The sequence below is a fragment of the Apostichopus japonicus genome, chromosome 3 (assembly GCF_037975245.1).
Source record: "Apostichopus japonicus isolate 1M-3 chromosome 3, ASM3797524v1, whole genome shotgun sequence".
Taxonomy (NCBI): Eukaryota; Metazoa; Echinodermata; class Holothuroidea; order Aspidochirotida; family Stichopodidae; genus Apostichopus; species Apostichopus japonicus.
In genome coordinates this window covers 4941396-4954149 of record NC_092563.1, presented here as the reverse complement: position 1 = coordinate 4954149, position 12754 = coordinate 4941396, and the positions used below count along the sequence as shown (strand labels likewise).

The 12754-nt window shown below is 38.3% G+C and overlaps 1 protein-coding gene across 1 annotated transcript in view; it reads left to right on the top strand.

Annotated features, from left to right (window-relative positions):
• LOC139961090 (Y+L amino acid transporter 2-like) overlaps positions 1–12043 on the top strand; it is a 29881-nt gene extending 17838 nt beyond the window's left edge. The window contains exons 4-11 of the mRNA XM_071959977.1: positions 11–55; positions 1988–2111; positions 6382–6485; positions 7534–7630; positions 8466–8615; positions 9919–10096; positions 11292–11383; positions 11886–12043. Of these exons, the coding sequence (XP_071816078.1) occupies positions 11–55; positions 1988–2111; positions 6382–6485; positions 7534–7630; positions 8466–8615; positions 9919–10096; positions 11292–11356 (763 nt within the window). The 3' untranslated portion in view covers positions 11357–11383; positions 11886–12043. The remainder of the gene's footprint in view (positions 1–10; positions 56–1987; positions 2112–6381; positions 6486–7533; positions 7631–8465; positions 8616–9918; positions 10097–11291; positions 11384–11885) is intronic.
• The last annotated feature ends 711 nt before the right edge of the window (positions 12044–12754 follow it).

Genomic DNA, 12754 nt, shown 5'->3' with positions numbered 1-12754 from the left:
TTTTAAACAGGAATTACCTGAATTACTTGACAGAGGAGGTTAAAAATCCCTACAGGTAAGATAAGATACTATATGTCACTTTTGAGAATATCGTAATACAAGTGAAGAGGTCGAAACAAATCTGATCCGATACAAAAATTTCAAACCATAAATACTGTCCATGTTGTGTTTCGTCAGAAATCTTAATTCATGCAAAGTAACAACTCACGTTGTTCGAAATGCAAATCATGCTAACGTGATGAATTTAACTTGAAACGGTGAAATGGCATTGCAAGAAAGACAACGTCTTTACAGTAACTATGTTGATGCCAGCAAGTCTGCAGTACTGTAGGGAAAATGTATTTGGTTAGTATAGAAGTGCATCTAGCAGACAGCAGATAGTTCTGTTAGATGTATCTGTAGAACAATGGGAATGTTTGCATCTGTGGACTATGCTTATGTAAACCCTGAACCCCTTTCATCTGAATTCCATACCACCACCTGGCCAACTTCTATTTGAGTTATATTCTGTTCTTGTTGCAGCTAGAGATTAGCTCTGTCTGTCAGACGAAGAAAAAAACCCAAATGTATTATGCCTCCGTTCCTATCTGCAAAATCCAGTCAACTTGTTTAGCTTCATCCGAGTTTGATAATACATAGTCAACAGTCTAATTGTCAATTAAACATTACGATGGTATCATTATAATCAATTTTCTAATCACAAAGTAACGGCATGTGTTTGTCACAGTTGTGTATTTAACAACATACACTGGTACAGTAGTTGTGATAGACTCAGTTATGTTGCTAGGTTGTTGTGAGGAGTGAAAGCCTGCTATGGGCAAGTCTTTATGGTTAGTTGTCATGAGGTAAACACCAACAGCTGCTGCCAACAACCAAATCTCAAGAGTTAAATGCACTTATGACTTGAAAATTCAGTCACTGACAATGATATGACCTGTGAACCAAAAAGTCTCTGAAATTTGTCTGCCCGAGCTATTTGATAAACAGCAAAATATGAAAGTTCCATATCAAGCCATGTGGGATTTTTTCTTGACAATAGGACAAAAGTGTAAGCTGGACTCACGAAAAGGCAGTTCAAGGTCAATATATTGCCTCTGTTGTTGTTGGTCTGTTGTTTGGAATAAGGGAAAGGGATTGGAGCAGTGTTTGTGCAATTCTGACATACTTAAACATGTGCAATGTTTATTGACCAGCACTCTTGACCAGAGTGGTGTAGTTTCTAAACCAATACTCCAAATGAATCATATTGATAAACAGGACAAATAATGCATCCAACAAGAAAAGCAGTAAACATGGCAGAGGAAATTGTGTTGCAAATTGTAGGACGGTACACAGCAACCATGCGATACGAAGGACGTTAATATTCTGTTAACGGGCAACCGTAATTGACAATCTCCCAGCTGAGTTTGCTCTATGGTTTAGTTGATTCTATCTTTCAACTATTTGATTTCATCAAAGGTTTGACCAGGTTCCACAAGAAGAGAGAAAATTTTACTTGAAGAGGGTCAGGAGTCAAAACTGCTCGAAGCAAGGAAAAATGCATGCGTTTAAGTTTACTGAATATTTCTGTCAAATTGTGGAGTAATTCACAAGAGTGGCCCAAAATGCAAAATGGTTCTCTTCTTGTTTCACTGCGGCCATTTTGGCAGTTTCTGTCGAGCCTTTGTGCCGATTGAATTTGCCCATCGATAACAGTTGTCACAGTTTGACTTAAAAATGTCGTACACCACCATCACTACTTGCTTCAGTTAAGTGTTGCAGAGCATACAGTAGCTGGACAGCTTGGAGAGGGCTGCACGTGACATGCTCCTTGACATCAATTTTACTAATTAATCAAACCAAAATGCTACAGATATTGTAGACACACAGGATGTCCCTATATAATTAATCGTCTACAGTGGAGTTAATGTTAAATTTGTAATGAACAATTAACAGTGAGGTCTCTCAATTTGTTTTTTTTCTCTCTTTTTTCTGGTTGATGCTTCAGAACCTTGCCACTTGCTATTGCAATCGCCATTCCTCTCATCACCGTCATCTACATCCTTGCCAACATCGCATACTTTGCCGTCTTGACGGAGGAAGAGCTGATGCAGTCTGATGCTGTTGCCTTGGTAACCATTTATAAAAACTACTTGACTTTTGATAATGACTGCTCCTCATCCTCCCGTAGAGATTTTAAGACAAATGCCAACCGAAAGTCATCTGTTTTCTGCTTCAGCAGTTATTCCATGTTTCTCTAGATACTTTATAAATCGATAGCTCATTGATGTGGTTGCCATTAAGCCATGTTTTATCTAACTTGAGGTTCATTGTGTAACATGTTATTCTCTTAGGGAAAGTTAAGAAAAGAATGGAAGGAAATTGACCCTTCCCCCTACCCCACCCCCCACCCACTCAGCAAATGAAATTTGTTTAATTTATGGCATGTGTTGGGATGAGGGAAGGGTATGTGGGCAGAACAGGGAGGCTCATAAGGATCACGTATAATGAGATCCAGCATACTTAAATCCAGTCCAGCATGATACTTAAATGATCTGCCATCCAGCATACTTAAATCCAGTCCAGCATACTTAAATGATCTGCCATCCAGCATACTTAAATCCAGTCCAGCATGATACTAATTAAATGTGCATAAATGTACTTAAAATGATCTGCAGCCAAACCAGATGGTAGAATCCTTTACTGTAAAGTACTTGATTTTTGCTGGTATTATTTTTTCATAAACAGACAAACTGGCAAAAACTGGCAAATTGGCAAAAAGTACAGTCAACCTCCCAAATGGAAAAGGATACTTTTATAACCGGTATTCTGTGACATACAGTATTAAAATTAAAATTGCAGCAATTCAATATATTCTAGATCCAGTGGTAGAATGAAGAGAGGGAGTGGGGGTGGGGGGTGGGTTACTGACTTGTAGTGACCTGTCGCTGAGGGTGCACAGTTTTAGAGAGGTGACCAGTTTGCTCTGGACACGGTCAAGTGAGATTGGAAGGCTACTAGGTGGTAGGTAATGCAATGTCACTTGTCAGTATTCATACCAGATGGTAAGATTTGGATTTTTTGTAATATGGTATTGTTAAAGGCCGTTGAAGAAATGCATGAACAGTATTTAACAGCTTTAATTCTTTCTTTGTTTGTCTGTACCCTGATGATCAGTTTGCACTTTTACTGGCTGAAATTTTTTAGAAACTTTTTCCGGGACTTTTCAGAAGTCATAACTCTTTCATGCGCGTCGTATGTAACTGGATGCTAAATTATTGTGCAGTTCTGGCAGAAATAATAGTTAAATACTGGGACTAATCAAGAAATAAAATATGAAAGGGAGAAACAACAAAACAAGGTCAATTATACCTGGAGCCCTTCAAGCGAGGTTTCTTTGATGGGGGGGAGGATTTTTTTGGGGGGGAGGAGGGGGAGGGTGGGTGGGTGGGTGGGTGGGTGTGAGAGAGAGAGAGAAAGAGCTGTTGTGAACCCAAACAATGGAAAATATGTATATATATATGGTAGTGGCTACAGTTATACACAGAAAAAAATTAATACATATGCGAAAGAAATTCAAATGTTTTCGTGATTGAACCGCCTATGTAATAAATTGTATGTTAATATAGTGATGTCCCTGCCGATACCAATCGACTTTTGTAGCCCAAATATGCGAAATGAACAAAGGCTATTAACGAAAAGATAAAGGCATGCAGCTAGAACAAGTGTATCTCATTATGCAATCTGGCACTTAACTGGTCGGCAGGCTACCTTCAAAGGTCACGACCCCCAGTTAATCTGGGACTGTTGTTTGAGAAATGATTTCATTATACACCAGGAATCATTGATTTATATTTAGGTCTTAGAACACAGGCAATGTCAGAAGTACTGTGTCAAAATGTGACGGTTTCTCTCGTTTAAGGAATGGCAGGCCCAAAATTTCACAATTTTCAGTCACTTGCTCAAAAAAAAAAAAGAAAGAACAAGGTGCTTAAGAAAAAACTACTGTCTAAAAACTCCAAAGAGTTCCCTCTGGCAAGTTCACGGATTTACACACCAGACAGGCACATTGGTGCAGCCAAATATTAAATATATCAAATATAATGATAATTAGCAGCCTTACAGCTTACTGTATGTTAGTTATGCAGACTACAGTTCCTGCAATTCTCTTGAACTGACTATTATTTACCAGACTTATGTGTTTTACTTCTTGACGTCTACCGGCAGAAATGCGAGTGCCTTTCTTGCATTAAATACTGGTAAACAGGGAAATCCAATCGCAGTTGTGCCTGTCAATAATAATAATAATAGTACACAGTTCTTATAAAGCTCAAATACACACTTAAGTCTCAGTGCGCTGAATAGTCTGAATTGTTTTGAGAACTGGAATAAGTGTTTTCCATTTCAATGTATGACCTCTATAAATTTATAGGGATTTACAAGGAGCATAGCAAATATGACACAATGCTACACAAATGCAAAAATTGTATAACATGTTTGATGGTGAACAGGACCATATCCGTTTCAGGAGGCCTCTGCAGTATGAATATAAACAAACATCAAAACTGCTAAATATATACAGTTTGAACCATAAAGGGTGTGAAGACTCTCGCAAAAAGAAAGTCTGATGCCGGTAATCTGACCTAGTTTTGAATGAGGTGTAACAGAAGTGTAAGGCACCACCGTCGATCCCAGAAAATACACACACAACTTGCTACCGTCGGTAATTAGACACTAGTGTACAGTCAGTGCATACAGCTGCGGTCAATACCTACAGCAAAGTGTACAAACGCTACAGAGATGGACATCTCAGGTCCAGCTTAAGATAACAAGGTATCACGTCAAAAAAAAACACAAAAAAAAACGTCACTTGCAAGCAACAGAAGTTAACTTTTTAAAGATGGCGGCACGCTGTTTGGGGCGAGTCTTCAATGCCTTTAACTCATTCCCTGCATGGTTATGTATGGAAAATAGTATTAAATTAAAGTAGGGAACATACTCTGGTCTCCAGATTATGGTCACTCATCCTTAGGATGGAGGGAATCAATTTAGGCTCGATCCTTAAATATAAGGCATTTTACAGCAAACTCCGACACAAATGTTGAGATTTATAGCAGGTTTTGCTTTCTCCCCCCCCCCCCCACCATTTTTTTTCAGGCTTTGAATCTTGCAGATGATAAACTTAAATACCAAATCTCAAAATTTTGATGCAAACTAAAACAATTGATCATTCCCTATGGTTTCTCAAAAGAGATTTGTAATTTATTTCTCTGTGAAGGGATTTTTGTTTGTTTTCATTTGGATGGAAGATTTCTGAACAAAAATCAACTGGTTTTTAACCTTTGTTGAACCAGCATCGGAAGATATGGTTTGGGAACATGCCACCAAACTTTGTGTTTGAGTTTTGACATTCCAAATGATCATGTGGTCGCTATTTACTTGTCTGAAGTTCAGCGTACCGTTTTACAAGCCAAGGTCGATTGCTACTTATAAGAAATTCAACAGATTGTTGCATGACTAGTCCAAAAACACCAAGTGTTCTTGCCAGTCATAAGAAATTAAAAAATGGCCTGACAATTTTTTCTCTTTTTTTTGTTTGGCTTAAAGCAGCTTTTTGAGGTGATTTTGATAAAATAAGTTTTGATGTTTAATACTGAAATCAATTAGCAATGTTAATCCATATAGCTTGAATATAAGTTTTGTAAGAAATAGCAATGTATTAAAACGTTGAAAAGGGTTAGATTTTTCAAGTTGTGAATCTTCTAAAAATAAATTAGTACTACCAGGGAAAAAAAATTGTGCAGATTGAATCAAATTTCCTGCTCTTTAACATTTGGATTTTAGAATGTCATCTTAGGTTAGTTTACCCAATTGTAACCTTATTTTTTGGTTTTTGGCCAAAATTACTATATGCAATTACCAAAACTCAAAAACAGCTTTATATGAGATTTCTGCGCAGTGAGACCCAGAATCTGTCCTGCACTAAAATTAAAAGTGAACATTCCAGTGCTGAGCTGTTTAATTCAGCATAGTTAATCTGTGGTATGCGAGGTACATCACTGTGTCCTATTTAATATTTGGTGGATATGATCACCACCGTTTATGAATCCTTGAGTGCATAGTTTTAAAGATTTGAAAACCCTCCCATGGCCACAGATTCTCATGCTTGGACAGCCCTTTGCTGTCTATCGCTATGCTATCTATCACTATGGTATCCATCACTATGGTTATAAGGTTTTGAAAATCTTGTGGGTCAGAGGAACTTTGTGCTCGGGCTGCACTTTGATATTTATGGCTATGTTATCTATTACTTCAGTACATATAGCTCTGGTATCTATATAATATCACTATGGTAAAGTATCTATCGCTGACAAGCTGTCAATTTGACTTCTTTATCCACAGACGTTTGCAGTGAAGGCTTATGGCCCTGTAGCCTGGATCATGCCGATCTGTGTTGCTATGTCCACCTTTGGGAGCGTCAATGGAGGATACCTTTCTCTGTCTCGGTGAGACCACATGTGTCTTGATGTACTCCGTACCTAGTTCTAAGCCTCTTTCATACTTTTTGGCATCCATTCTTTTATAACTGACCTACCGCCATGGAAGATGGTTATTTCTTGTACTACAAAGCTATGAAGTGCATTGTGGCAAATGCTGATATTGTCGTAGCCTTAAGCTATATTTTGCCTTCATTTCTAACTTTGTGTCCATCTGCATTTGATTTACCATAATACCCTTAATTATTTAGAAGACCCCTGTGTATACCTGGTGACACTATCCAATTGGTGAAATTAATTCATAACCTTCGAAAGAATAAGTTACTGTACTGTTTTATTGCTCTATCACACTTTGAAAGCTGTTTATATAGTGAAACAGATTTGTCCGCATTCAGGCCTTGTAAATAATTAGCTGACAAAATTTGATCAAATACTGTGGAAAGGATTTTGATTGGAGATGTTTCCCCGGGAAGAAATGTTTTGTCAGATATTAACGAAGAGCTTGAGCGATGCAAAGAAATGCCTTCGTGACAGGAGAGGTTTAGATGAAGATTTGAAGTAAATATTGTTGTTATAGTGACAAGATATTGCTTGGAGCTCCATCTTGGAGGTAATAGCGATTCTAGCCCAGTAAACGTTATTAAAATATTGTAATAAGATTTGTCAGCATCCTGCAGTAGTATTGAAATAGAATTTGTTGGTAGACCGTAAGTGTTTCTCTATATTACTCTCGTTCCATAATGTACGTCAAGAAATCCATGCCGTCTGCATAAACTCAATGCTTGTCTCTATACGAAAGCAACCGAGATCTTTGAATTCTACTGTGGGAATAATATCATGATGGTAAGAGATTAGCCAGTGGATTAAGCAGTAAATTAGCTAGTGGATCAGTGAGTAGATTTGACCCAGTAGATTAGGTAACAGATTAGCCAGTAGATAGGCTAATCTACTGGTGGAGAACACTGCAGGATATCATGTGTATGCATTCATCACGTTACTAAATTTTTCCTACCCCCTTTAAGACATTTTTTCTTTTTCTGTTTTTTCTTTCTCTTAGTATTTTTTACGTGGGTGCACGAGAGGGCCAACTTCCCAAGTTTATGGAGATGATACAAGTGAAACAGAACACCCCATTCCCATCTCTCTTCTTTACGGTGAGCTTCGTTGTTTATCCAGTGGAAGGGGATTACCACTGGTCAAAATAATTGATCTAAAAGAGGAACGGCACAACACACCTAACAAAATGAGAAAAAAAACGTAGTTTAATTATGAGAATCTGTGCGGTGGAGAAACTCACCTATATTGAGTACCTCTTCCCACATAATGATAGCAGTGCTTGCAGTGTTGCCTTGGAAACCAGCAGGGTAGAGGATTTTGTGTGTTTTTCAATAGTTTAGTACAGGAATGCCACGTTTAGAACCTTAGTCATTTGTCAGGGTAAAGGTCTCTCGTGAAACAACTATTAAAAAGGGCATAAATGTATTTTAGGATGGTATGAATGTGGACCTATTGCCTTGTGTTTGCAGGGTCAGGAATGACATATTGTTCGATATCTCGAGTGGCATGTAAATATTCTAAATATATATATATATATCCTATTTATCTATTTATCCCTCTTATAAAGATAATAAACCTCTGGAAAAGGTTTTCTGTGTACAAAGTTGTGTGCTTCGATGTTCTATTTTGAAGGACTAGAATTGCACGAGCATGTACTGTTACAATTAACATAACATGATTGGACCTCTCTGGCCAGTACATCTTAAAAGTCTGGGAAGAAAACTTTGGAAAAGTGACTTTCCTTCTACCTTTTTACATGAGTAAAATATACTGTTCTAAGGTACGTGCAGATGTAAAATGGATAGAGAAATTCATGATAATGTCAAATGGAGACGTGCCATTTGTGCCAAGTTCTATCTGTTATGATTGACTGGTGTTATCCTCCTGAAAAAAACGGGACTCCTTATCTAATATCTCCATTTTATCTCGCAGCTCATCATGAGTATCCTGTATGTATTTGTGCCTACCATCGATACCCTGTTGAACTACTTCAGCTTCATGACCTGGTTGGCTATCGGAATGGCAGTCGTCGGACAGATCTACCTGCGGTTTAAGCAGCCCGACCTCAAGAGACCGATTAAGGTACATCAACGCAGCTAGATCTGGGCGGAGGGTTGTTAACTTTCAAGGAATATGTCTAGCAGCTGTATAGGCCTATACAATTTAACTTGCACCGGTATATTTTCGGATGTATTTACCGGATAGACAAAAGAAATGGGTGGGTTCCAGGGAAGGGTGGGATGGGGGTGGGGATTGGGGTGTTGGAGGAGAGATGGAAATGGCACATATGTTTTTTAGGCTGCATTCACAGAACATAATTGTCATTATTAGTGACATAGCTCTGTGCTTGATGTTTTCTTTTACAACACTTTGGTTAAGACTAAAATATTCTGTTGTTACAGGAATAGTCCTATCTATAGTCACTGGATAAAATTTAGTGTGGAAAAGAAGAATCTGTTAGCTGGATGGACTAGGTAACTTTCTGTCATCATTACAAATCAGATTGAACTGTGACAGAAATGTGACATATGAGCAGAGATATGAAATTGTTCTTGATTATAAAGGCTACGAAAACGACTAGGTAGTTTTTCACCGAAAACGTTTGGCCTCCTCTCTTGTGGGGAAATGTAAACTTTGTAGAAAAGTCCTTTGTATAGGCCATGGTGTCAAATGATTCAGTTGCTATTTTTGGGCGTCTTTGCAACTATTGAATTGTAGTAAAACTTTTAATTTGTGTACAGACTGTTATGGGTCTGAAGTCGAGTACTAAAGCAAACAGGCGAGTATATAACCGCGATGTTAGTTTATTAAGTTGCCCCAGTTATTGAAACACCTTTGCTCTGGTGTATAGGTTATACATGTTTTTCAAACCTTTGAAACAGGATCCTTAATAATGGTAAAAACAATACAACATTGGAAGGGGGGGTGCAAGTTTTGCAATGGAAGATTTGTTCAGTATGTGGCATATGTTATTATTAAAGTCTCCAAGCAAGGAGGAAGCCAATGGATAACATCAGGGCTAGATATATAACACCCTCAAGGGGCCCAAGACACTGTATACTTAGCCCTCCCCATCCCCACCACACCCCCCCCCCCACCTCATACCCTAACTACTTTAATAAGTTTTGCCAGCACAGACCCAGAATAGCTAAGACTCTTTTCTGTTTGTGTGTCCTGGTGATTTGTCATTCATTCAGCTGCTACAGATTCATAAAGTTACCATAAATTTTGAACAATCTCTACAAAGAAAACATGCTCTGATTAATTTTTCACCTTAAAACACAGATTTTGATCAGCACTATTTTCAGAGATATTCAGAGGAACAGCATCTACTCAAGGTTTGCTCTCACCTTGTTGTTTTTGTTTTTGTTTTCTCTTTAAACAGTTTCCTATCATTTTACCGATCTCATTTGTGGTGATGTGTGCCTTTCTTGTGATAATGGGTACAGTGGCTGCTCCAATGGACACTTTGGTCGGGTTACTCATCACCTTGTCCGGCATTCCAGTTTATTTCGTCTTCGTCAAGTGGCAGACGAAACCAGCCTTCTTCGAGAATGCAATCGGTAAGATATAGCTCAGGGTAGAATCCATTGGGGGGGGGTGGGGTCCAGAATGGGCTCATGCTCCCGTTATCCTGAAACTTTGTTTTGGCACTAAGAATTAGTTGGGAGCACAATTTTCGGTAAAATATAGCACATGTGGCACGGGCATGCCATAACTTTCACTGATGGTATCTGAATATGCAGAGCACTGTCAGTAAAAAGTTTTTGGGTAAACTTAACCCACAGCTGTTGTTCGTCTTGCCACTAAACCTGGATCTGCCACTGTATCTCGCAAATGATTCTGACGCATAGTGCTTGTGTCGCAGGGATTAACATTACTCTTTCGGGATACTAATAATGATAATAATAATACAGCAATAATAAAAGCAGTTATATAACACATCAATCTTGGTTATTGTTTCCTCCGTACTTGGGGCATGGATATCCGATTTAGCCGAATACTTACTAGGACAATTGTAAATGAACAATTGTAAATGGTCGTCGATTGGACATATATCGGGATGTGATTCCACTGTAAAAGTAGTTTACATTCTCTGGCAGGGTCGCACTATAAGACGATTGCGATTTAAGATTCAGATAACGGATTAAAATTTATACCGTGGAAGAAAACCTTCCGGTACGGTGATAGAAATGGCGATTGTCAAAGCCATAAATGTGGCAAATGTTAAGTATTCTCTGTCCCGTGGAATAACACTTATGTAAAACTGACGGGAGAGTGAATCTCAACTACTCAGTATTAAAGTAACAAACGAAATAGAAAGCTTGTTAATTATCTGAACATTGTGTCGCCTTACCCAAAAATTAACCAGTTCATTTCCTACTTGACATGGCCTACCTATTATGTTGGTGAAGATGTAAGGTCATTTCAGGTCAGCAGACACTTCGGAAAAATAAAGTGGTAAAACAAGCAAAGTACATAAATAGTTTCATCAGAGCTTGTAAACAGCGACTGGTATTCCTAAGTAGTCGACACTAATTTCTGATATTACGATCTTTCATACAAGAAAGTCGTAGAAGTTATGAAAGCCGTTAAATATAAGTAGCAATCGCTATTTCGGGACACCAAAGTCGTCGTCATAAATGGTAGCTGGTGGGAGTTTGTAGCCGAATTAAATCAGAGAGTAATATGTATCTACCAATGATGAAGCTAATGGACTCATTTATATAACATCTCCTCTCTCCTTTGTCTCTGCAGAAGGAACTACTCATTTCTTCCAAAAGTTATTTCTGGTTGCCATATCAGACAGCAAAGAAGATTGAAACGCCTAGGAAGTCCCCGATGGTGAAGTAAGATCTTACGGGATTGAAAATCCCACATTTCTAATCCTCTTAATCCCTGACAGTGTCTCTCTATTTGTAGGCTGCTTTAAAAGTCTCCAGTATTTCTCTCTATGTGGCATGTGTGAGTTTTTTTTCAATGGGTAACAGAAGTCTCTTGATGGTACAAATACATCACACGAAGAGGAATTCTAACAGAAACTCGAAGACAAGCTCACAGGATATCTCCCAAAATGGAATCAGATTTTGTTCTCAGTTGTTTGGGGAAGTTGTTTGTGACAGTAATCTCTACCACATAGACCAAAAATAATTGTTGGGATTTCGTCTCCTCCAAGTTATCATGAACTGAGCAACCGGTGCAGCTGTCAATAGTAACATGTGTGTGTTATGACAAGAGTTGCCAACTACTTCAAAAACGTAGAATTTTACGACCTCTCCTTTTTCAATTTAAGGTACCAAGCCGTAAAATGCAGCATTTAGTGAAATATCTTGTTTATTTCCACACCCACAGGTGAATAGGTGCAAGTCAACGTGTGTCCTCTACCCTGCAGTACACTCTTTGATGTGAATCGGCTCTGAGTGAGACTGCTCTACAACATACCCGGTGACCAGTGAAGGGTGGATCGGGAACAAGTAGGGTTAAGGCTTAAATTCATAAATGAAGTTTTTTTTAAAAATAATTTCCATGTGTCAGTTTGGATCGATAATTTGAGACAGTCTTTTTTTTATTCATTCATCCTTAGGTCACAGGATTGAATCCAGTTCTAGTCTGTGGCCTTTTTAAATTTGTTGTTAATTTCCCTGTCAGTTTATTCAATTTTACTTATATCATTTTTGGTTCTAGGGTGTGTCTAAACCACTGGCTTGAGGTCAGGGTATGCGATGGGGATACATACATTGATGCACATATACATACAAACATATATACAAGCATACATACATACATACATACATACATACAGTAGAGCAATTATCCGTACAATCGTAAATGAAGAAGTGCCAATTAAATGGATGAATATCGTTCAACATACAGTCATAGCGTTTATTAAAGGGAACCTTTTCTTTTTCTTCTTCGTTTTAAATTTGGAGAGAATAAAGTGCCATTTACAACTCAAGAAGTGCCCTGCAGCAAAGGGTGCTTTAATTGAGCAATTCAGCTATTAAGGATAACCACTTTCTAAAGCCACGGTCCACAGATGGTGGGGTGTGACCGACAATTGTTAGTAGGGTTGCAGGATTTTTCCAGATGTCGGAAAATTAATCGATTGCGCTTTCAGAGCTAACCGACAGAGATTGATAATATTCTCAATGAACATGCCCGTAGTCGAAGCAAACTTGACTGCATTCTGGGCATCAATTCTGAGTGCAGGTGGGTTGTGG